General features: G+C 32.6%; 2 protein-coding genes across 2 annotated transcripts; both read left to right on the top strand.

Moving 5' to 3' along the window:
• The first annotated feature begins 4,445 nt into the window (after nucleotides 1-4,445).
• On the top strand, nucleotides 4,446-5,589 carry LOC128202269 (uncharacterized). The gene has a single exon (XM_052901967.1). It carries the CDS (start codon nucleotides 4,593-4,595, stop codon nucleotides 5,349-5,351), a length of 759 nt encoding a protein of 252 aa, XP_052757927.1. The 5' UTR covers nucleotides 4,446-4,592; the 3' UTR covers nucleotides 5,352-5,589.
• Nucleotides 5,590-7,123: 1,534 nt separating this feature from the next.
• Nucleotides 7,124-12,984, top strand: LOC128202248 (uncharacterized). The gene is made up of 3 exons (XM_052901853.1): nucleotides 7,124-7,832; nucleotides 8,034-8,726; nucleotides 12,923-12,984. The coding sequence occupies exons 1-3, from the start codon at nucleotides 7,124-7,126 to the stop codon at nucleotides 12,982-12,984; spliced, it is 1,464 nt and encodes a 487-aa protein (XP_052757813.1).
• The last annotated feature ends 14,969 nt before the right edge of the window (nucleotides 12,985-27,953 follow it).

Genomic DNA, 27,953 nt, shown 5'->3' with positions numbered 1-27,953 from the left:
CGACGTTATGCCGCTAAGAGGTACAAATAAACTCACTTAAACATTAGAATATTAATAAAGTTGGCCAATTTGTTGTTTATCGTTTTTATAAATTATTATCGATGGATTTGATCACATTTTTTTCTTCAATCCTTTCCTTATCTAATTATTGATAAAGTTGATTTACGAAGTCAAAGCCGAGCAACTACCATATGACCAAGTCTCTCGAGAGATATTATTTTCTTTGCAGCTTAGACACGACTGTTTAGCATAGAAATTAATCTGTACCACTGTTATTAATGTATCTGTTCTTATCTCCTTTACATTCATTAACAAAGTGTAATATGCATACTATAAATGAAAATAGTATGATTGATTAGTAAGATAGTCGGTGGTGGAATGACGGTAGATAAAAATCTGGTATGTAGTTTTTAGTAATACATTTCGACGACTCAACCGACTCTCTAGTCTACAAATTAATCGGATTTAATATTCGATAGAAATACTTGTTTGGTTTGCATATGCATAATTTGACTTGTTTATTTCTATGTTGCAATATACATAGTACTATAGATGTCAAAAAAAAAAAATAATAAACAAAGAAGTAAACAAAATTTTAAACATTTATGATTTGTACCTTTAATTTTTTATTCGTTATGACTTCTCCTTAAATTAAATTTATATTAAGTAATAAAAACATTTATAAATATATGTATATAAATTCTAATCACCTACGCTTATTTTTTTTTGCATTCGTGTTTAATAGACATCGTGCTAAAGAAGGACCAAATTAAAAGTACCTATAACCGGCGGGCGTGTATGAAAAAATTGATGAATGTGGAGGAAGCGGAATAGATCTGTTTGTTCGGCATTCTATTATTTCTACAAACCCTAATGAGAGACAAGCGTGACATATATGTATGTATATAGGTTAATAATAAAACAATCATTGTGAGAGACTCGTGTCGGTACTAGGATTACCCGTCTCACAGATCACCAGGCTCCCAAACTCAAGGACATCTATTTTACTTGATCTATAAAGGTAAGAGTATACAAGTTAATAAATGAAATTAGCAAAATTTTATAATCTACGTGTATGTACTAGTATGGGTGAGAGGACAAGCGAAAGGTGAGCAAGTACGTGTGAGTAGGTGCATGAATGCGTACGTGTGTGAGTGTGTGTGTATGTATGATTTGTAAGGTCTTAATGAATATTCATGTTAATACCACCTGGCAAAAGAAATAATCCCTTTACCTACCTTTATATCTTATAAAACAAAAGTTGCAGGAAAAGAATAAGGATAAGAAACAAGATTTTTATGTTATACGGCCTATTGACCCATTCCCGTTACTAAAGGTAAGCAGATATCCACCATTGACATGGAATCGAATAGATGTCGCAACACTCATAATTGCGTATATACTATGTATTGCATATATATTATATTTTTTTTTGCTGAAAATAGTCTAATTTAAATTTATACATTAAAAGTTTAGACACCTGAAGTAGACAACATTATTGGTGTTTTCTTAAAAAACTGATATGTCAGGGAATTTACTAAGAATAAATTTTTTCCCTAATATCATCTACCCATCTTCTATGTGGTTTTCCTCTTCTACTTTTCTTGTCTTTTGTGTACCAAAACATTATCATTTTACTCCATTTATATTTCGCTCTATTTGTATAACCAATTTTACGTTTGATAAAATAGTGATACTCTTATTTGTCGTTTTCCAAGGCACTTTCTCCCACGTACAACCATTCTTTGGAATCAACTTTCAGCAGCAGTATTTCTGAACCGATACGACAATATAACCTTCAAGAAAAGAACATATTCCTTTTTAAAAGGCCGGTAGCACACCTGCAATGCCGTTGGTGTTGTGGGTGACCATGGGCGGCGGTAGTCACTTACCATCAGGTGAGCCGCATGCTCGTTTGCCCCCTGTGTTGTTAAAAAAAAACATCTATTTCCATTTATGACTGTGGTAGATACCAAAGTCGCAACATCGGATCATAAGCCGCAGTGCACACTCTATGGACCATTATTACTGGCAACATCATATCAAACAGAAAATAATATGATACATTTAGTTATGATAAAAAAATTATGCATTCGTCGACTATTTACATAAATATCTGTGGTAGACGTAAAAGTGTTACAAATGAATCAAAAAAATATACCTAGTATAGATTGAGGAATGCGTCGTCTATTTCCATATATATCTGTGGTAGATACAAAAGTCGAGACAGCGGGCCGCAAGCCCCGACGCAGGCCCTGCGGCCCGCAATTACTCGTCGCGAACTGCCGCACCACTATTATACAATTTGGGATAATTAACTACCGGATTTTGTATACCCACTAGGTAATTACGTTTCATAACATACCACCACCACTATTATTAAGGGGAAGTTCATTTTGTTGCTAATGTTACAGCGACCGTTGTAATTGGCGATGACTTGTTTAAACTTTTAAGCTGTTGCATTTTGTGTTTTAATCGTTCTATACAATTATTTACTGTTTCTCTAATTAGGCAACTGTTTGTTTTAGTTTTTTTCTTGTATTAAATTACGATCGATAAAGTTGATAATAGCTTTTTTTTATTTCCACCTTCGTTGCGTTTTGACAAATAAAATTATTATATTAAATAAAAAATGGTGGAGTGCTATTATTATCCATAGAAATAAACAAAAAAAAAAAAATTCAAAGACTGCTTACAGTATTTGAAATATATTTTTTTAAACTATATGTTTAAATTATGTACCAGAAAAATCATCTACTGTTGCCATCATGTGTTTGAGTTATGAATGAATGAGTATAGTTTATTTGTATTATATAATATAGGAAATAAGCAAGATAATAAATGTAACGATAGAGTTGTATAAATACAGTAAGGCGGTCTTATTGCTGAAAGCAAGACAACCTTTTCAAGACAACCTTCGGGTAATGTACTAATAGTTGTACAAGTAGGTATGATTATATTGTATAATTGAGTTATGATTCTACATCTTTATGAGATTTAAAAAAAATCGATCGAATTACGACAAATGATGGTTTAAAAGTTATTATAGGGAGAGACATTTAAAATGATGCATTTATAAATTCGTACTTTAATAAAAATTTATAAAGGTTTTATGCCTGATTTAACGATTAAAAATACAGTCATTATAAATATTAATGTACCATACTGCAATTTTAGCAAATTAATATTTAAAAACCATTATATAAATTTAAATTGTATAGAGTGGAACTTGTCCATACAATATCGACGAGTTTCACATTATAAGTACAAGTATTCCATAATTACTTTAGCATAATTGTTTTTACCTTATCCCTGTTCTGTTTTTAGAGCTATTAGCTTGATTTCGCGGGATAAAACCGGTGGTTAATACATGCAATCGCCGAGTGCTGCACCTTAATTAAGTTGTCGAGGGCCGTCAGTCTTCCCTTGTCAAATTGTCAGCAGTGCAGATCTTTAAGAGTGCCACATGTCTTTTGTATTCTGTTCGATTCTTGAAATTTTTGAAAATTGTACATTTAAGTGGTTGTTCTTTTCATTGGTAAGAGTCTGATACAAAGAATTACAAATTGGTGTAAATGTCGTTTATTGTATTTTATTACGGTTTACTTCAAAATGACTAATATTTATCTTTCCATATCAATAGCTTATTTTTTTTATGCAACTTAGAATGGCAAACAAGTTGTCGGCCCACCTGATGGAAAGTGGTAACCGTCGCCTATAGACATGAGCAGTACCATGGCCATAACAGAGTATACGTTTTCGCCCATGATAACCCCCATGCGTTGCTATTCCTGAGGACTCAGGCGTTATTCTGTACCGTGTAAATTTACTGCCATATCCACAAACATAATTGCTTCACGGTAGAAACATGATCAACATGAATGGGATAGAGGTGCCCAAGCAAACGACTTTTGTACAAAGTCTCCCTCTAGTAATTATTTCCAAGAAGGAAGAAAAAAATTTATAGGTCGATATTTCTCACTCACCCACTCGAATCTGTGTGTATACTTACTAATCTTATCTTTTATTTGCGTAAGAGCTCAGCTAAGTCGTTGCACGTCGACCCATTGCGATCTTTTGTGCTTCTCTCTGCGTTATACCATCATTTTATAGATCCTATGTGTTATCTTTGTGATATCCCGCGGTTTTAGATATCTACAGTTCCTTGGCCCTGAATAAGCATTCCCCAGCAGACTTATACGCATATTTCCCAACGAATCACAGCTCCATAGTTCCAAGGTGTTCCATTGATTTCGATTACTCGCTGTACAATCTGCACAGTGTATTCAAGGATAAATCTATCTTGTGCATGCATTATTGTATATATATATATAATAAAACTATAATGTAATTTCGTTCAAAATTTAACCGAACAAGGTTTTCAATTTTTTTTTATGTATGTAACCTCATAACCTTTTTTTTCCCCGCGGGTAGTTGTACAAGACAGACGTATAAATAAGTTGTCTACTTTATAAATACATTTTAATTGTTTTTATTATTTATTTTAATCTAAATTTATGTACCAACTTTAATTACTGCTGTTATCTGCCAGTGGTTACGTTATCTCCTCTCTAGTTTTCCTTAATAAAGAAATGGAGTCAATTCAAGAATCTCTAGAACAAATGAAGGAACATTTCTCAAGTAAGATGGCGGCATTTCAGGAGGATCTTCACAAGGCTAGTACTGCACCGATTACCCTTGCTTCATTAGCAACGGACTTCAGCGATTTCAAGTCCTCCATCTTAGCTACATTGAAGATTCTACAACAACAGGTTGAGGTTATCGCCAAGCAGCAAGACCAGCTTGAAATGCGCAGCCGTCGCAAAATCCTTCTTGTGCATGGTGTTCAGGACAGCGGCAAAGACACATCTTCAGAGGTGATAAAAATTATTACTGAGCGACTCAATCTACCCATCACTGAAGATTCCATCAGTCGCAGCCACAGGATGGGACGTAAGTCTGGTGAGAAGCCCAGGCCAATTTTGGTGAAGTTCCGCAATCTTGAAATTAAGGACAAAGTTTGGTTCTCAAAAACTGGGCTCAAGAATAGTGGCATCACTTTCTCTGAATTTCTTACCAAGGGCAGACACGTCGCTTTTATGGCGGCTCGGAAGCATTTTGGTATATCCAAGTGCTGGACTCGTGATGGATCCGTGATTGTCGATGGACCAGACGGTAAGAGACAACGTTTAAATTCAATTACTGAGTTGAATCGTCTAACCGATTCATTGCCGGGTACAGGTACTGATGAGGTCAAATTGCCAGCAAGTGTTTCGGCCGCTTCGAAGACAATGGATAGGCGGGATCAGGCTGGATTGAGTCGCACTAAGCGTGTTACCAAAAGAATTTAGAATTGTATAAGTTAATATTTTAATTAATTTAGTTTTTTTTTTTTTGTAAGTGGGTGTTTGGTTATTTTCGCTCTGCTGGTAGATGGTTATTTATTTCATGACTTTATTTATGGCTGGCCCTATTTATTTATACTATAATTTCATATATCCATATTTTACATTATTCTGTGCTTAATAGTGATAATCTTGTTGTTTTTTTTTATTATTTACTAAGTGCTAAGCAATGTAACATCAAATCTGTCAATTTTCACTAACTACTAATCTGGCTCATTCTCATTGTATCTTTATACTTATATTAAATCCTTTTCATTCACATTTTTGTATTATACACAACAAAACACTTGTAATATTTTACAAATTTGTTGCATCAAATGCCGCTAGAAGTTTACTTGTATTTATTTAGCTCCGTAATTTCAACTGTCAGATGTAATGAATATTTAATGAAACTGGGTATAGATAGAATAACAGACCGAATTATTAGAAATTAGCAGGTAGATTTTGAGTGTGTATTATTGCCAGTACTGATTAATTTTGTGTAGTTATTTTTTTTTATGTATTCCGTTACATGCAATAATTAGTTTTTATCTAATTTATAGAAGTTTATAGAATAGGTTTAACAGCCAAAATATAGAATGATATTTAATATACTATTAATATTACTACAAATGACTGCATGCGGGGTGTACGTATCCGGGCCCACTTGTATTTAATTTATTCCTGTGTACTCCATTTTAACTGAACAATTATGTATTTTTTTTTCTTTCCTTTTTTTTTCTTCTTTCTGTTGTGATAATGTGTTTTCAATATTTGCTTTATTTATGAATATTTGTTGTTTATTGTATACCAATTTTGACAAACCACTGGCGGGTAGATGTTTTAACGTTATATACTCGTATTTTATACGATATTTATTATTATATAAATAATATATTTGTTTATTAATTATATATCACACACATTTTATGGACAATGATATAAATGATATTTCTATATCAGTTTCCTCCTCTTCCTCTTCTAGTGATGACAGTTTTCATAGCATTAACATTCCTCTTGACGAAACTTTGCATACTACATTTTCGGATGTAGTAAAAAATTTCAATGCAGTACATATTAATGCTCAAAGTATTCCTGCCCATTTTTCTGACATGTTAGACTCATTTACTGATAACAACATTCATGCTATATTTGTGTCGGAGTCTTGGCTGAAACCTTGTCTTCCTTCTATCGCTTACTCCCTTCCTGGTTTCCATCTTATTCGCTGTGATCGCACCGGTAGAGGTGGTGGTGGTGTTGCCATATATCTTCGTACTCATATACCATTTAATATCGTTAGTTCCTCTAACTCCTCTAATGAAGCGGAATTCCTTTTTCTTGAAATCACCTTATCCCACTTCAAAGTCCTTCTAGGTGTTTTCTATAGCCCTTCCTCTTCTGTAGATTACTTTTCCTCTTTTGAATATCTTCTCGAAAACCTTACCCCATCTTTCAATCACACGATCATCATGGGTGATTTTAACACCTGTCTGTTGAAAAATGATAGCCGAGCTTACCGTCTTAAGTCTGTTGCCAGTGCTTGTAATTTAAATATTTTGCCTCTCCAAGCAACCCATTTTTTTCCGAATTGCAATCCTTCCTTACTTGACCTAATCCTTGTATCTTCTCCCGAACATGTTTCCAAGTTTGGTCAGCACACCGCTGATGCTTTTTCCTTTCATAATCTCTTATACCTTTCCTATAAAATCCGTCCTCCTAAATTAAAGCGTAGAATCCTCATGCAGCGCAATTTTGGGGCCATTGACATGGACCGTTTGCGAAAAGATGCATCGGAGTGTGACTGGTCATCTATTGCAAATATAGGTTGTGTAAACTTACAGATACAAGAATTTAATCAACTCGTTCTTGACCTTTATGATCGGCATGCCCCAATCCGTCCCGTCAGAGTCAGACATCTGCCTGCGCCCTGGCTCACTGAGGATATTAGAGCTATCATAAACAAGAAAAATAATGCTAAAACTAAATTTAAAAAAGACCCAGACAGATATCGTGACAACTACGTGCGCATCAGAAATCTCTGCAATAAGATGTGTAGGGAGGCCCAACGTCGCCACATCCATAAATCTGTTGAGAATGGAGATCCAGCAAAAGTCTGGAAATTTCTTAAATCTTTAGGAGTTGGAAAAAAACACAATGAGAGTTCCACTAGTATTGATATTGAGAACCTTAATAGACATTTTTGTTCCTCTTCTATTGTTGTTCCTAATGACAAATTAAAAACACTGTATTATCTTTCTTCGCTTCCAACTCCTGATTACACTCCTTTTGTTTTCGGACAATTGTCCGATTGTGATGTTGAGAGAAGCTTACTGTCAATATCTTCTAATGCTCTGGGTACTGACAACATCAGTCGTGCTATGATCATGCCTATCCTTGATATCCTGTTGCCAACTATTACTTTTCTCTTTAATAATTCATTATCCTCAGGTATTTTTCCTCATATCTGGAAAGAAGCCTTTATTATCCCCCTACCTAAAAAAAATATCCCCACAGTTTTTTCCGATTATCGACCTATATCCATTCTTCCCTTCCTTTCCAAAGCTCTGGAAAAGTTAGTACATCAGCAACTCAACTTGTTTCTGTCCAAAAATAACCTTCTTAATCCTCTGCAATCTGGTTTCCGCGCAGGTCACAGCACGACTACTGCTCTTGTAAAGATCTCTGATGATATCCGTTTCGGAATGGATAGCTCAGAGCTGACAGTTTTAACATTATTAGATTTCAGTAATGCTTTTAATACCGTCGATTTCGACATTTTGTTGCAACTGATGACTTCTCTCAACATATCTCCAACGGCAATTGAATGGTTTCGTAGTTACCTGGTTGGACGTCGGCAGCGTATTCGTATCAACGACTCTTTGTCATCTTGGTGCAGTACATCTGCGGGCGTGCCCCAGGGTGGCGTCTTATCTCCTCTTTTATTTGCCTTATTTATCAACAATATCACGTCTCAGCTTCGGTCTTCCTACCATCTTTATGCAGACGACCTTCAAATTTACTGCCGGGCTCCTCTTATTAATATTTCTGTTGCAGTAAATACAATAAACGAAGACCTTGAACGTATATCTGTCTGGAGCAAATCCTATGGTCTTGCTGTAAATCCGACCAAGACCCAGGTTATAATCATAGGTAGCCCTAGTTACATTTCCAGAATGGCTTTGAATGACCTTCCTTCTGTAGTTTTTAATGGAATGAAGTTAAACTACAGCGACCGCGTTAAAAATCTCGGCATTTGTTTTGATAGTACTTTATCCTGGTCACCTCAGATTGCTGAGATTAGCAGGAGGATGTTTGCGGCAACTGGATCCCTTTACAGGTTGCGTAAGGTTCTTCCTATGGATACCAAAATTGCGCTTGCTCATACATTGCTCCTCCCCATCCTTGACTACGCCGATTCTTGTTATTCAAATGTCACTGAAGAGCAGTTAAATAAACTTGAGCGTCTTCAAAATTTATGTATACGGTTCATATTTGGACTTCGCAAATATGACCATGTATCCCAATATCGTACACGGCTCAAGTGGCTCTCTATCCGTCTTCGTCGTAACTGGCACATCCTTTCCCTTCTTTACTCAATTCTCTTTAATCCAGTTACACCTCATTATTTAAAAGAACGTTTTATGTTTCTTGGAGAGAGCAATTCTAATTCTTATTCTTTACGTAGTACTGACAACCTCCAACTCATAATTCCTACCCATTCTTCCTGTTTTTACTCCAAATCCTTTTCCGTGCAAGCAGTTCGTTTGTGGAACTCACTCCCTACCTCTATACGGTGCGCTCAATCGTTGCCCATTTTTAAAAACTTAGTTAAAGCCCACTACCTATCCTTATAATCACTTAGTCCTACGTATTTCCAGTTTTGTGTGTGTTATATATATGTGTATTAATATGGTATATTTGTATGTATTTATGCGTATATATGTATATGTATGTATATATATTTATATGTGTATGTGTATGTATATATATTTATATGTGTATGTGTTTGTATATATATGTATATGTTTGGTTGTATGTGTTTATTTATGTATGTATATGACTATGCTGTCATAAATATTATTTTTTACAAGTCTATCTTTTTTAACGCGCCACCTACCTACTTATGCTTTAATCCTTTCTACCCAAAGGTTGTCTGGAAGAGATTGCTTAGCAATAAGACCGCCTTTTGTACTACACTATACGTATTGAAAATTGTTTTAACAAATCATGTTATGTTGGTGCAATAAAGTGTTAAATAAATAAATAAATAAATAAATAACTCCGTCAGTTCTAAACTGTTTTGGAAAATTCTTTTTTTATCTGAAAGGATATATTTACAGTTTAGTTCCATACAAATTTTATATTAATCGGTTTAATAGTTCAGTTTGTAAATCAAAATAACTGTTGTGTCACAATTGAAGTCGGTTTTTGTTTGTGGGATACAATCTTTAATTATTTAAGAATAACAATATTATACTTAAATTAAAATGTAATTGTAGTATAATTACCTACATCTCAGTAAGTATAAATAATTATTTTATCATGAATCAAAGCGGGCACGTGACAAACATTTCTGCAACAAACTCTCAGGTTAATGCACGTGTAACATTAAGCAAACCGCCATTTTTGCTCCCATTTGCCGTGGAATTATTTAAATGTCAGTTAAATTGCTTTAACAGTCCGAGAGAAGTAATAAGGTGTCCATGCACTGTGTAATTTGCTCCTGCATTCAATCATTCAGCCACTGGACGACTGAGTCGCCGGGCATAGATTAAGTAGATTTTTAAGCGGGTAATTTCAGGTTTGTTTGAAAACGAAACAATTCGAATTAATTGTATTAATAGTTGTGGTTATATTTCTTTTTTATGCAACTTAGAATGGCGAGCAAGCTGAGGGTCCACGTGATGAAAAGTGGTAACCGTCCCCTATAGACGTAAGCAGTACCATGGACATAACAGAGTATACTGTTTCGTCCATGATACCCCTTTTGACTTTCCATTCCTGAGGACTAAGGTGTTATACCTCTGCATCCTGTAAATTCACTGTCATATTTTACCTTTTAAACCGAAATAGTTATGCAAACACAACTGCTTCACGGTAGGAACATAAATAGGACATAAGTACCCAAGCAAACGACTTTCGTACAAAGTTTCCCTTTGGTATTCTATCCGTCATTAACGTTATATTTGCAAATTTAATACATTTGAGCCTTCCAGTCTTTTAAACTACGATTTCATACGATGAATAAATTACTCATTTGATATTTCTGGATGAATTTATCATGTATTATTTCGTATTAACTGTAATAATCGAATGTTCTAATATGCACATTATCTCGTTCTATGTATTTATACTTTCAGTACTTCATCATAATATCATACAAAAAGCTAATTCGCCCAATAATAATTAATAATGTATAGGTAATAAATACATTATTTATTTTAATAACTAGATTAAGTAATTAAGTTTGAGATGTACACAGTTGACTCTCTACATACGAAACTATTCTATGATCATATACTTGGACCGACTTTCATCTTGCCCAACTAGTTCTTTGGTGTTGTGATAACTTTTAATAGAGGTCGCAATCATAAGCCTATTAATAAAGCCCCTTGTGGAGGCGTCTTCTCGCTTTAATCAACATTTTCAATGAGATTATTAAAAGTCGGCACTCTGCTTCAATGTAACCAAGATGGCGGTTTTATGTGTCGATGACATCCGATGAGTTTATGATGTGAATGGCGATGTTTTTATGATAGAATTCATGTCAATAATTATTTGCTTGTTGTTTTTTATTGTGTTTAATGATTGGTAATGTCACTTTGAGTTGTATTTAGTTATTCGATTTTTGAAATTTGTTTTCCATGGTTGTGTTTATGTGTAGTGTGTATACATAAATTATATAAAGGCGTTGTTAAAAATGCTTTCGTAAAATATGTAGATTTCACAGAATATTGAGAATGAATGAATTTATGATAAGATGAGCATTTAGATTTTACTTTTTTTTTATTTTCTTGGTCGATTGGCAATAAAACAAAAAGCTCGAGAATGGCTGGAGGAAGTAAAGCAAATGTTTTCTTGAAATTCAAGGAAGATTTTTATGAAGAGAGAAAAGGAATTTTTTTTTCGGAAAAACGTAAAAACTCTCAAACTGTTGTTAGCTATCAAATCAAATTTGATAGAACGATGTGTTTCCTGTCAGCTAGTTATTTTATAAAATTAATGAAATAATTTGAACATTGCATATTTTTTTTAAAAAGATTGCTTTTTTTTCTCAAATACGACATTTTCTGTAGAAAATAAAAAATAGATTTTTTCAGGTTACCCATAATATTGTCAATAGCTACATTTTCTTTAAAGCAGTTTTTGGGAAAGAATCTGCAAAAAATATTTTTCTTAATTTCACTTTGCCTCACTATTTCTTAATTGTGAAATTCAGTGTTGCCAATATAATAATACAATTATAGTAGGTATATACTAGGCATTGGGCGGCGACTTTGTCGTGCTGTGAGGGGCGCTGTGTCATGCGCGCGCAATTTGCCCCTGCTGCGACGTCTCCGCGCCACCGCCTCTGTATGATGGCTCACTCGAATGTAGAATAATACGCACAGAAGATACAGAAGCTTAAATTGTAAACTTTTAAAAATATTGTGTTAAAACCTATTTAAAAAAAAGTGGTAATATGTCGCCTGTAGATATGGTATGGTACTATTCGTACTCCTTAAATGATCTAAGGATTAATGTTTTTGTGTCCAATAATTTAATTGCCATATCTCATGTAACCTTCAAACCCTAAACACATCCATGCAAGCACAGTATTGCACAAACATAGGTTTATAATAGAATAAATAATAGTATTTATAATACTTATATTTCTGTAACAAAATAGGCACTTCTTTGAAATTTGCAATCATCCTTGCTCCTATGAAAATTAATACAGCCATTCAAGCACAGCATTATACAAACCTATCATTTATATTTACATAGTGTGTTATAACAAAATAGGCACTTATTCTTTTTTTTTTATACAACTTAGTATGGCAAACAAGCTGACGGCCCACCTGATGGAAAGTGGTAACCGTCGCCTATAGACATGAGCAGTACCATGGACATAACAGAGTATGCCCATGATACCCCCATGCGTTGCCATTCCTAAGGACTCAGATGTTATTCCTCTGTACCCAGTAAATTCACGCCATATCCCACCCTTCAAACCGAAACACAGCTATGCAAACACAACTGCTTCACGGTTGAAACACGAATGGGACAGATGTACCCAAGCAATCGACTTTTGTACAAAGTCTCCCTCTGGTATTCGAAATTTGAAATCATGGTCGCGTCTATGAAAATAGTCTTTGACCGCAGCGGACATGTTACCCTTTGCTATTATCATCCATAATTGATATTCGCCACAAAAAATCCAAGATACGCCTTCATTACAACGAAAGAAGTTAGATTAGTTGCCCCGCGATCTTTTTGTGTATGAAACTGTGTAAAAAAACGATCGAAAGTCATGATCTAATTTAACTCTGATATAGATGTTTCGATGCAATTACTTCGTATCCTCGACGATTGTGGCCCCACAAAAGACCAGCGGTAGGCATAGTAAATGCAATAGAGTTAAAAAGTGTGAATAACTGTGACCAAAAGAGCAACAAACTCGATTGTGATGTCTGAATTAAAAGTGTTTACACTAAATTTTTGGGGTTAAAACATTAATTTTTTTTATTTTACTGGACTAAGTGTTATTTTGTGTCCTAAGTCCTTATCATTTTTGTATAATTCCTCTACTATAAGTATGCTTACAACTGTCAACGCTCAAAGATATTTTTAGAATCAGAAGTTCTACAACCTTCCACGTTAGCCATAAATCTCCGACCGCCATTCCGTCCACTTACGTTTTGGGACACATTTTACCTCTAAAGTGAGGCCTCTTCAGGAAAATTAATATATCGTTGTCGCCGCCCAAACTGTGAAGGATTCATTTTCAAATTAGATTAATAGCGTAAGAACAAATTTTAAATTACATGTTGACTTTATATGTGATTCATTACATACCTATATGTTTATTTCACAAACACTTACAACTAGAAATCTATGCTATAACTAATAACATATCCATTCGTTACAGATAATAAGATAACGCGTCGATTTACAGATAGACAAACGAGCGGACCCACCGCAGAGCTATTTACATATATTTTATTATTATTCATTAACTATATATTTGAAATACAATTAGGTGTTGACGGCCATATCGTGGCGGTTAAGTCTGGTTTATAAACGAAAGGTTGTAGGTGCAATTGTTATGTTGTTATGGGAATGCATGTGACATAACGACCGTGTCATATAAATGCCTTCGTTGACTTTTATTTGATTGGTTTTAAGATGTAATTTTAATCAGTTGATAGTCGAGTGTACAGCGTGCGTAGACAATGTTCTGTGATTCTTCTTTGCACTTATCGTTATTTGTTTTATACTTTATTGCACCATTTATAAAACAATCAATATAATGAGAATTTGGGTAGAGGACATTGAGAAAAAAAGATAGGGATAGGTTGCGCACCATTATATATACTCGTATTATATATATATATATATATATATATATAATAGTGCGCAAGAATCGTAAAAAGTAAAGTAAGTTTGAAATTAATAAATTTTCTGTTGCTGCCGTAATTAGGCTGTAAAAGCATGTATATATAATACAAATTATATTTTTTGTTGATGTAACCGTTGTGTAAATTTCAAGCTTACGAGCCTTTAATGATCAATGAAAATTAAATATAAACAAATTTAATGTAGCCAATGACTTCGACGTTATATTTGCGAATTGGGGATTTTTATTTTATTAGTTTATGAGAGTTGGAAGCGATTTTACCGAAGTATCAAAAGATATCACGTATCATATACATACTTGAAAGTATAGATGAATCGAGGAACTTGTAAGTACTAAGTTACAACAATCATTCAATGATAAGTGGGTACAAATTTAACAATAACCCTAATTTGATATTAAGGATATCATCATTTCAGCCATTATGCGTCCACTGCTGGACATAAGCCTCCCCCATAGATCGCCATAAAGAACGGTAGGTTCCTAATATTCTTAATTAAGAATAAGGGAAAAAAATGTTATTTGGACATCTGACTGGTCAGCTACTTTTAAATAAGAAAAAAGAGTCGCAGTGAAGTAGAATGCTAGTAGTAGTCGTCGTTCTTACCATCTCTGGTAATGAACTAGTTTCTATTAAGATGTTTAACTTTTAACAGTATTTCCAGGAATAGTAATTTGTGCAATGGTTTCATTATTATTTATTTATTTATTCATTAGTACAAATATGTGTACATGGCGGACTTAATGCTAAAAACATTTTCTCCCAGTCAACCACTACTACTAATTATTGATATACATACATACCAAAATTACATATATAAACGAATAAATATATATGAATAACAAATATACTTATACATATATGATATATGTTTGTAAAATGTGCTGGTTCTTGTTATTATATATTATTATTTATATTATATTAATTGTAAATAAAATTGCCGTCTGTTGACTTGAAGTATTATATATATATATATATATTCTTTTTAATTTGTTTATAAATATTCTTTTTTATAAAAAAACTACAATTGTCAATATATAAAAAGGTTAATTTTAAACAATATATACTATATTATACACGAAATTGAGAATAATATAAAGCACTTACTGCTCGGATAAAGATAAAAAGTGAGCGTGAACGCTTTTTTTGAAAGACGGTTTAGTCGGTAGTCTCTTAATGGCATCAGGAAGCGCGTTCCAGAGTCGTGAAGAATGTAGGAGAAAAGAGTTTGAAGCGTAACCAGTACGGTGAGAGGGGAAAGATAATTGGAGAGAGAGAGTTTCGTTAGTTATTGTGAGAAGTGTAAATTGTTAATGTGTTCATTCATGTAGGTAATTATTGCAAAAGTGATTGGCCAATTGCTGTAAAAATAAAAGGAATCATAAATAAGGATAAAATTGAAGCCCGTCGTAGTAAATGTAAATCTTACAAAATTATAAATTAAAATGAATGAAAATAAAGATCATGTTTAGAATACTGTTTACTAAAAACTAGCTGATTTTAAAGAAAGCAGTATATCCATAGACTGGAATGGAATGGAAAGGCGAGAAGACATAGGTATCTACTATTATAATTATTTTCGACCTTTTCCGACCTTTGCCACAAAAACAGCATAAATACATACAAAATAAATTCTTCGTCAGCGCGGTTGAAAGGCCTATTAAGCCAGAGACACGCTATTCGTACAATAATTGCAGAAAACAACAATGAAACCTCAACGGTGCTATAAGTGCACCTTTTAACGACCAATATAAATTGATCCCCGCGATATTCGCTTATTAAAAATTACCCAGAACGTGAGGTAAGTATTTCTAAATCTGTGAAGCTCTGTCAAAATTGGCCCGTTTAATAACTACGAGCCGAGTTGGGAGGTCCGGCGGTCACCTCGCTAATTGAATGTGTCAATCATTTTAACAACGCAAATGAGTAGGGCATAGAGATTACACAACCGCTTTACAGAGACCCCTTAAGATATTAGTTTGTTTTGAATGAGCGGAGGCAGCGGGAAGGCTCATTAGTGTTGGTTTACGAAATGACAGATGCCCGGGGCGTGCCATCGTTCTGGAGTATATTAATGCTAATACTGTACAGTACTAATTGTCCAGTAAACTCATTACCATCTTCGCTCGAGGCACGCGTAGAAATCTGTAACAAATTGGTGTTTGTGACCTCGGTTAACAAGCTAACGAGGGGACGGCAGGTTTCTCGATCAGAAATTACACCACTTATCGCCTCGGAGCGAGGAAAACTGAATATTGTTGCGAGAAACTGTTTAGTTGTTAAAAGAAAGTAAGCAAATAGTGAAATTGATCGTGGGATATATCTGGGTACTATTGTATGTAGGAAAACCTATTATGAGGGAACGTAATAGATTATAATAATCGATTAGATTTCCTCTTTTATTTATTTATTTATTAAATATTGTAATACTTAAACTTGTCTGGTGTATATTTTATCTCAACACGTCAAGTGGACTATTTCAGTTTTACGTCTTATTTAAAAAAAAATTAAAGGTCGTAGTTACCTACTTCTAAAATCCAACCGTTTGAAGTTGCAGCCAAAAGTTTGTACCTGATAGTAGGGAAATAGTAGGGAAGTCCCTACTATTTATCAACAGACTTAAAAAATAAGGAGGTTTTATTTTCGATTGTATTTTTTATATTTGTTACCATCTCATTAGTTGTAAATCGACTTGGAAAATTCTTTTTTTATATAAGGATATATTTATACGTTGATGTCATAGAAATTTGTCAAAATCGGTTCCGTAGTTCAGGTTTTAAATTAAAATAATTGATTTTCCCACAATTGCAGTCTGCTTTTTGTTGGAACACAGTCTTAATTATTTATTTTCACACTACTTATTACTTTACGGGGTAGGATAAATTTACCACTCAAATAATCAATACCACGTTTATTTATACTATTAATTAATATTTGTTCATAGTAAATCAAAATGGTAAACACTAAAATCATTTATTGTAATTTCTATTATAAACGACTGAACAATTAATTATTCAGTTTCAACTTTCTCTAATCTTTCTTCTCTCATTGATACATACATACAGTAAAATGTTCACCGCATTACGTATTCAAACAAACAAAAACTAAATTGATTTTGTATATATCACTATATCACCATTATTAAATCAAATACCGGACGCTTTATTTACATTCACAGATCCGATGCGGCGTTCAGAGAGAAAAAAAGATAATTTGTTATAATAAATCATGGACAAGTCATATTTCATGTTGTCTATATAATTCTGGTATGTCCAACTCGTCTCATTACAATGTTAAATGAAATGAATAGATATAGTTAACGTGTGGATGAACAATAATATGATAATTCTCTACAGTAATGTTGCCTCTAACTATTATTCAATTAGGTTATTGTAAACTCCAGTTCTTTTATAGATTTTTCCAGAGGGAGACTTTGTACAAAAGTCATTCGTGTTTCCACCGTGAAGCAGTTGTGTTTGCATGGCTGTGTTTCGGTTTGAAGGATGTGATATGGCGTGAATTTACTGGGTACAGAGAAATAACACCTGAGTCCTCAAGAATGGCAACGCATGGGGGGTATCATGGGCGAAAAAGTATACTCTGTTATGTCCATGGTACTGCTCATGACTATATGCGACGATTACCACTTTCCATCAGGTGGGCCGTCAGCTTGTTTGCCATTCTAAGTCGTATAAAAAAAAAGATTTTATTTTTATATGTATAATATTTTAATACTTTTTTGTTTTTATAATTGTCACATTGCTCTTTGTCGCTTTCGTAGTCTGTTTTTTGTAGTTTTATTCATTATAGTTAATTTTTTTTAAACCTATTATTTAATTAATCTTAATACATCAACATACAGTCCATAATATCGCCTATAGATCCGGCTCGCAGGACCAAAACTGTGGGCGATATTATTTTTGGATTATTGGACGGTATGTTGACGTGTTTAGTTAAACATAATTTAAAAGAACTAAGGAATTTGCAACATAGGTACTACTAATTTTAAACTTTCGCGTTGTTAACACATATTTTAAATACACTATCAGGATTTAAATTTACCCGATAGTGTATTTATAATAGGTATTACTAATCACATTATATTTATTTGTATTTTATATTTTAAGATAGTGTTGTATTAAAAAATAAATTTATTTCAATATCAATAGTGGCAAAACCAGCTATTTTTATTTAAAAACTAAACTACTTAATTGTTTTCAATAAAATTTCTATGGGTTGAATTTAAAAGTTTATCCTATCAGATAAAATAAAATCTAAATCAGTTTATAAATGGTTGAGTAACAACAAACATAAAAATATATAACCGAATCGAGAACCTCCTCCTTTTTTGCAGTTGGATGAAAATGAATAAAATGCACTGATGAATGCCGAGATTTTAGACAAACACAAATTTAGAACGTGAATCGAAACGTCGATCGATTGTTTACCGACAGATTTTGATTCACAAAGAAATAAGCAGATTTGTACTTTCGTAAATGTCCCTAGCTAACTTCAAAATAGGAGAAGGATATAAATATAAAATAATATGGTTAACAATACAAATATTTAAAGGACTTCTATTAAAAATAATAGTTGTCAATTTTTAAATGTTGGCAGTAGCACGCATACTAATGACAATGGAATTAAACAAAATAATTCTAATTAATTAACTAGTGATATCCATATATAAAAGTCCATAACTTTTGCAAAATAACACTTAGCTCAGTAAAATATTATTTTACTATTTTTGAGTTAAAGATTTTATTTAATTTTCTGGCCTATTTTATTTTATATAGATTAAAAATTAAAATAATATATTATGATATCTCATATTATTATAAAAATAACAGAAGGCACTGCCGGGTATCATCATTATTATTAATTTTAATAACTTCATCAAAAATCTAAAAAAGGCACCTGTTCCAGTTTTTTATAATGAAAAAAGCATCATTATTTGCACCTGCGGATTGTAATCGATTTTCTTTTAGCATTTCTCTCATTTTATAGATCTATAGCGACAGAGACGTCACGCTGCGTGTGCGCACCCCCGCTATTACCAGCTCATTGTGGCCGTATTCAATTGTGTATCGATTTATTCGCGCGAGTGAGCTCGGATAATCGATTTGAGATCGATTCCTTTAAAGTTTTGTTTATTGTATGTTTTTCGTGACTGCATACAATGATAGCGGGTATATTGGTATTTGTTCATTGTATTGCAATTGAAAACATTTATTCTGTAAATTTGAAATTTTTTTTGATAAAATTTTAAATTTACCTAATAAATATTTTTCTCTTTTTTTATAGCATTCAGTTAGTTTAGTGAAAATACATTTGAGTATAAATAAAAATAATAAATACACATTGGGTTTAAATTGTTTACATGTTTTTATATTGAAAATAAAAAGGAACTATAAATTTTAAGATATGGATCGTTCAGTTTATAAAATTACCAATCACTAAATTTTTTTTATACGACTTAGAATAGCAAACAAGCTGACGGCCCACCTGATTGAAAGTGGTAACCGTCGCCTATAGACATGAGCAGTACCATGGACATAATAGAGTATAGTTTCCCCCATGATACCCCCCACGCGTTGTCATTCCTGGGGACTCAGGTGTTATTCCTCTGTACCCAGTAAATTCACGCCATATCCCATCCTTCAAACCGAAACACAGCTATGCAAACACAACTGCTTCACGGTTGAAACACGAATGGGACAGAGGTACCCAAGCAATCGACTTTTGTACAAAGTCTTCCTCTGGTAAATACATGGTTTGACTCTTAAAGTTTATATAATAAAGTTAATAGAATAGGGATGTATTTTGAAGAGAAGGTTGTGTGTGATGATGAATTTCTTTAATTCAATCATTCGGACGAATACGATACGTTGGTAGCCGATTGACCTCCGAGTGAGTGATATATCGAATCATCAAACTAGTAACTGCGAGAGTTTAAATTGAATTAATAGCCTAATTTACATTTTGTTTAACGATATATTTTGTTTTGATAGTAGACGTGTGTAGAGTGTAATTATAAGGAATCCATGATTCAAATATTGTACCCAGTATATTATTATTTTTTAATTAGAATGAACCTAACAATTGATTCATTCATATTTATAATACGTTGTAATCGCAAAAGAATTAATATGGGATTCACTTTGGAACGGAGTGAGGCTTTACTCCGTTCATTACAAAATAATAATCAAAATCAAAATGTTGATAATTGACATTGCATTAATTAAATTTAATGTATTTGTTATTTTTAAAAATGGTGCAATAAGGTGTATATAAATGTATATGTTAGTCAGTTATTATGTCAATTATTTTCAGTTTTTTCGCTAGGTATATAGGCTACAGAGGAATAACACCTGAGTCCTCAGAAATGGCAACGCATTGGAGGTATCATGGGCGAAACAGTATACTCTGTTATGTCCATGGTACTGTTCATGTCTATAGGCGACGGTTACCACTTTCTATCAGGTGGGCCGTCAGCTTGTTTGCCATTCTAAGTCGTATAAAAAAAAGTGGTGAAATAATAATGGCGAATTGAGAATCCCCTTCTACTTTTTGGTGTCGGTTATATATTTTCTTATCTAATTATTATAATTAAATTGTATCTAGACGACGTCTGTAAGTAGAAAATAGAAGATTAGTCCAAACATCAATTTTTAGAAATTTTGACTGTCTGTCCGTCTGTCCGTTTGTTTGGGCATCGTGGAAAAACCTTCTGCAGTAAATTGGATAAGGTTTACAGTTGTATTCCTGAAGATCTTAAAATGTAGTATTACAATGAACTTAAAATGTTGTATTTGTCTTATCCTTGATACGCTATTTAGAAGCGGTCTTTTTCAGGGGTACTGTTATTTCTGAAATCTATACGTACGAAGTAGCAGGAATAAAACTAGTATTTCAATAGTTATTGCTGTAAGTTAAAATCGGTAAAAAATCGATTCGCAAACGCCAAAGCCAATTTACACTTTCCTTTAAACTTACTCCGTTATTTTCAGACGCGTGTAATCGGTAATTCATTCCATTTCGTATGCGAAGGAACTATTACCACTACCTATTCACAAATTTTTGAACAACAAGAGCGATAGCGTGTCCACACATCGTAAGATATTACGGGACAGTAATATAATAAATTTTCGTGTTAATTATATCGTGAGCGGGCACCGGCGGCACAAAGAGAGGGCGCGCGGGGCGGCGTGTTGATTTTCAGTTTATTTCATTAGATCGGCACTGCGGGGTGCGCGTGCGTCGACGCCGGTCTGTAGGGTGGCCGCGGGCTACGGAGTTGATACAATTGTAGGATATTAATTTCAGTCTCATTTATCGTTTATAGTGATTTTAATTGGCTTTTGTATCTATATTATTCTATGCTGTATTCTTATGTATATTATTTATAAATAATGTCTCAGTTTTAAGATATGATGTATGCAGATACATCAAGAAAGAGATCAGATACAAAAATATTTTTATCTGTGTGTCAGATTATTTCTTAAGCTTTATATATGTTATTTTATTGATAATTATTTATTTTATTCAAATTATATATTAGAAAGAAATGCATATCTATATTGTGATTAGTTTTTATTTAATTCTTTGCGCCGAAGAGCAGGCAGGTAGCTGAACACACTAAAACTCATTATCCATGGTCACCCCAAGGCCCGCTATAAAGTTCACCTGCCTGCTTAAAAATCATAAAATATAGCATTTTTAATGAACCGGCCTTTTCAATTTTCGGCTTTACGGCCTTTTATCGGCGTGACATCGGCCCTAATCAAACTCGTTTGTTTCTAAACGTTTTTTTTTTTATTGGCCGTGTTATTTTGTGCCAGACTCCATTATCTGACTTTTTTAATCTACAAACATGATTACTTCGATAAAATATTTGTTAATAGAATTTTTTAACGTGCCATAAGCACAATTACTTTTATTTAGTGTATAGTTACTCTATGGCCATAATTAGTGTCACAGTCTCTGAGATTATGTCATATTTATGTGATAATCTGTGACATTTTCAACTGTTAGAATATTTGGTGAGAACTTGTTACTTTTATATCTCCCTATATCTCTATAGTTTATAAAATTTGTATAAGTTATTTGCATAAGAACTCTCACGATAGCTATCAAAATTAACAAGTAAAAAAAAAAGAATATATTTCAATAATTTAGTAGAAAAAAAAAAACTTTTGCCGTAAAAATGGATTTTTGAAAAGAGAACATCATAAAGAACAATTATTATAATTATTCAGCCATTAAATATACATCTTAAAGTTTTCCCACGTTGTAGCCGAGCTAATTATGGAATTATAAATAACAATCATTATTACTTTTGAATTTTATGTGACGTGCTAACATTTTCTAATCCAATTTTAATTATATTTCCGTAATAAAACTGTTATACGAACAGTATATGGGTTTTGTTTATGTATGGTTAATTAATTATTAATAGTTGTTGTTAGTTTGCTTATAACGGGCGCGCGCGTCGGCTCAGAGTTAAAAGAATTATAATATTCATGAAAATCCAGTTGTCTCTGTGCCTTCATATCTTGAACCCGTTATCCCATATTATCATTCTGCTGTAATTTAAATGAGAAATATAATACTGGATCATATACCATTAGATGAAGAGAAAAACAGTCAATAAATTTATTCTAGACCAGTATTGTACGATTCTACCGACATAACAGAAAAGCAATATAGTATACAATTGTATGGAGACGTGTTTAAATTTCCGTGACAATAGTGTAAGAAATATTGTATATGGAAATTTAAATAAATTATTGTGTGATAAAAGAAGTTTTTTTTTTATACAACTTAGAATGGCAAACAAGCTGACGGCCCACCTGATGGAAAGTGGTAACCGTCGCCTATAGACATGAATAGTACCATGGACATAACAGAGTATACTGTTTCACCCATGATACCCCCATGCGTTGCCATTCCTGAGGACTCAGGTGTTATTCCTCTGTACCCTGTAAATTCACGCCATATCCCACCCTTCAAACCGAAACACAGCCATGCAAACACAACTGTTTCACGGTTGAAACACGAATGGGACAGAGGTACTCAAGCAAACGTCTTTTGTACAAACTCTCCCTCTGGTAAATTATAGTTATAATTATAGTTATTCTATATAGCTTCCGAAAAGCGTACCGTTTTTAAAAACAGTCCGTTTTTTCGAAGCATTTCTATAGGGAAATACTTTATTTAGATTTTATATATGTATATGATGTAAGAGTATAAGTATATTCTATGTCAAGAATTTGTCTGATATATATAAATGAAAAAGTGTTTTTTTTTTTTAATATTATTAAAGATAGTGTTCTATAAAAAAATATTTTTTCAATTGTGACTAAATCAGTTATTTTGATTTAAGAACTCAACTACTGAAGCGATTTTGATAAACTTTCTATGAAACTAATATGTAACTATATTCTTTTAGATAAAAAATAATACATTACTGCAGCGGCCAGCAACTGAGGCATTGATGGACAAACGTGCAAATGTGGGCCGAGGCGTTGCCGAGGCACACATACGTGAGTCCATCAATGCCTAGTTATGGCCAAGGCTTGTATAGTACTTTTCTCAAACAATGCGCGAAAATCAAAAACACAATTTTATTTTTTAAGTTCAATGACGAATAACGAACAATAATAATTTTTCACGTGCCATAATGTTCTCTTGGTCTTTTTTTTCAATAAACAGTTTTCTATTTGAAAGTCAGTTCGAAATTTAAATAAAAATGTTTATTAGTATATGGTAGCTACATTTCGAAGTAAAAGGTCATTCCATTTTTAAATTACAGGACAGATATGAGTTTACATAGTAATTAATCTGGCCGCAAAACACGACGAATATGGATTTTCATACAACTTTTGCCGGCCGCTGCCCGAATGTATCTGGTCAGTACGGCAACTTTGATTTATCTCGAAGAAGATTGTCAAAATAATGCTCACATTTCCAAGCATGTTTGAGGAAAAGAATTTTACATATCGGTTTAGTTGACGAAGTTATGAGGCAACAAATATTAAAAAATATATATATTGTATTGACAATCTCCTTCTTTTTAAACTCTGTTGAAGATAGATACTGACAAAAAAGCACCGAACAACAATAAGTTTAAGCTACGGTAGAACCTTAAAAAGGCAAAAAAGGAATCATTAAAATGGAATACAGTAAAAAATCTATAAGGCGTTATTACATTTCTTATCTAAAATTCAAATGCACGTTGGTAAGTTGTAATAACATTAACCGCAGCCTCCGAACTTGTTATTGATGTGTTCCGAGTGTCAGGGGTCATGATGGGGTCGATATATTACTTACGGTCTATTTTGATGGCAAGTTAAATGCCCAACGTCTATTGGCTAAATAGGCGATAAATACTCGAACGTACCTATGTTTATAACAATTATGGTTAAAAACCATTGGGATAATTGATTGAGAATGTTGTTTATTTGGAAGTGTACATATGTAAGTGTTGCAAGAAAGGTATAATAAGGAATAAGTAAATAAAATAAAAAATAAAATCTAATATATAAAGTTCTCGTGTCGCGGTGTTTGTTACCAAACTCCTCCGAAATGGCATTACCGATTTTTATGAAATTTTGTGTGCGTATTGGGTAGGCCTGAGAATCCGCCTACATTTATTTTTCATACCCCTCAATAATAAGGGTGACCCACTCCTAAATATTTTTTTGGTCAAAATTTTTTAATTTTATTTTATTATGATTTAGCATTGAAAAATACATATGAATTAAAATTTTCGCGCTTTTACGATCAACCCCTGTTTTTTAATTGCAATTTTTATATGCCGCGATAGGATTGCAAGATAGCAAACGAATATAATAATTGTAGTACGATAAATTTTTCATGTATAGTTCTCGAAATAATGTATACGATAAAACAACGTTTGCCGAGTCACCTAGTGTAATATAAATTCCTTAAAATTTTATCAAGTTTGACCAACTGATAATTTGGTTATTTGATTAGAATAATTTTGTTTAATTTTACTACAATTAGTATGCGTACAACTGCAATTAATAATTAGTAAATTAATTTGAAAAATATAAATATTATTTAATTATTAAATAATTTTAAATGACCGACCAAATAATATGGACTTTCGCAAAATAACATCTAATTCAAAAACAATAAAATATTTACAACTAATATACTAATGCTCAGAAGTAGGATACACACAAGGTTAAATCCAAATTTAGCATGTTTTAAAACTAAAAAAAAAAACTTAGTTCTTTCGTATTAACTTGACAGCAGAACGCGCTGTATTAGTATGGAAGGTTCTAATGATTTTACGTCCCTTTTTTCTGAAAACTTTTTTTAATGCAACTTAGAACGGTAAACAAACTGACGGCCCACCTGATGGAAAGTGGTAACCGTTGCCTATAGACATGATCCATGGACATAACAGAGTATACTGTTTCACCCATGAATCCCCCCATGTGTTGCCATTCCTGAGGACTCGGGTGTTATTCTTCTGTATCCTGTAAATTCACTGTCATATTCCACCTTTAAAACTAAAACACAGCCATGCAAACACAACTGCTTCACGGTAGTAACACGAATGGGACAGAAGGACCCAAGGCAACAACTTTTGTACAAAATCTCCCTTTGGTGAAAGTCGTTTGAAAACGGCTACTTTGATTATAATTCATAATAAGGCATCTCCTTCTTCCTGAAGTAAGTTAAAAACATTATAAGCAATTACAACATGACACAATGGTATTTGCTATTATTAATGACGTTTTATGGGAAATAACGCATACACGTAAATTTCATATTAGAACTGCATGAGAGCCGTTAACACGGCAGTAAAGTTACTATTTAAATATAAAGGAACATAACAATTGCCACATTGACGCAGAAACTAACTTAGCTTGCGAAGATGTTCACTTCATTAGCTATGGAATTGTTAGTAATGATGAATGTGAAAGATTCACGCAAAGTTTATAGAAAAATACTCACATATATACCTATATTATGTATACAAACACAGCTTCAATAATGACTTCGATATTGATGTCCATTTTAGAATTTCGTATACGATTGCAGTTAATTAGAAAATGGTAATAAATTATATGGTTGACAGTTCTCGGTAATACAAATTTTAATTTAATTTTTTTGCTATAAAATATTTTTTAATTTTTATTGTATTCGAATTTTATACTCTATTGCATTTTAAATAGAATATAAGTTAATTAGAAAACGATGATAAATTATAAGTATAACGGTTCTTGATATTACAGGTCTTAATTTCATTTTTTGCCACAAATTATTTTTATTTTATTAAAAAAAAAATAGTACCAATACACCAATTTGTAAATTAATAGATATATAAATCGTATATACCAATGAAGTGGAATTATTTATTGTTTTCAGGTTAAATAATATAATTATAGTTAAAAAACAGAAAACATATTCGGCAGCATAGGAAGCAACAAGCTTCTTGTTTAGAAGGCGTGGTCGGACCACGAGAAATGTTTTTAGCTCCCGCTGAGGGCGAGCATTATGCTGCTTAGGGTTGGCAAAAGTATAAAGACCCGAAAAAATTAAAATATAAAAAAAAATCTATGTCACTAAGAAAATACGGAATATTGGTTAGAAAAAAAAATATAATTGTCTATTTTTTGGTTTACACTTAAATTATTTATTATTAGAAGTAGAAGGTCAGTTATCATTATTATCTAAAATTACATTTTTGTTATCAGAGAGTAAATTTGTGAATTAATACTTTACTTGTATGGACAATATCTGTCTAATATTCGGTATTTGATAAGTTTAAGCTAAAAATGGGATTTTTCTTTTTTCTTACCATAAATAATATAAAAATATCTCGTCTTAGTACAAATTAGTCGCTAACGTACAGTTGCTGGTCTCAAAAATTTGTACAAACTTTCATATTTATTATATCAGTTGGCTAATAGGATAAATTTTTGATAACCCTGAACCCCAACTGTGAAGAAATCATTAATTAGTTCACAAGACTCACCCTTAAACGAAAGAAAAAGTCTAAATAACTTCGAACGGTACGTAATTGGATATTATAACAAAAATACTGAATTATAAGAGAATGAAGCATTCAATTTCGGCGCGCCCATTTGTTATACTGTTTGAGTTAGTTTCTTCTGAATGCCAAAGTAAAATACATATTAACAGTAGGTCGACATGTAATTTTGTTCTTAACTATAAGATAGATGACACATTAAGACTTTTTTTACCACGACGTGGTGCAATCTACGTCAAAACGTGTGCAATAAAGGAGTAGGTATGTAGGCACTATTTACCTGCAAAAATTTTTTCATCACTTTTTTTTCGATAGTGTAATTAAAATATGACACTTTAAGATTTATAAAAAATGTCATAATGAAATCTATTATATACAATTCAAATATATGAAGGTTTACGAAGATTTTTGGGAAATTTTTATTCGTGACATTAAATTTGCCAAATGTAACAAGAACAGTTATATAAAGGTATTTCAGATGGTTCAAATTGGAGGCTCGTGTTATAATAAATATCACATACCAATTTTCTGGTCATCAAAGTATGATGCGTTTGACAAATCAAATAATAAACAACACAAATTTAAATAAAATAATATGAGTAACAATAAGTTAATTTAGAGAACATTTATATTGTATCCATAATGCTACGGTACGGTTCATCTAAGAGTTGGCAAACATAAATGAAACTATCTGTCCATACGTAGTGGATCTACTGGTGGTATTATTTTTACTAACAGTTTGTGTGTTCAGACCTTTTAATATGAGATATAGTAGGCAATTTGTTATTCTAATTTACGTGTCTTGAAGTTTTAATGTTTGAATAGTTCGGATTATAACGCATTGTCTGTATATTAGATTAAAAGCTTTTAAAAATGGTATAACAATTTGTTATTTTCAACCGATCTCAAAAAAGAGGATGT

Source organism: Galleria mellonella, unplaced genomic scaffold, assembly GCF_026898425.1.
Source record: "Galleria mellonella isolate WM207_F2 unplaced genomic scaffold, CSIRO_AGI_GalMel_v1 utg83, whole genome shotgun sequence".
Lineage (NCBI taxonomy): Eukaryota > Metazoa > Arthropoda > Insecta > Lepidoptera > Pyralidae > Galleria > Galleria mellonella.
This window is presented reverse-complemented; position numbering and strand designations above follow the sequence as displayed.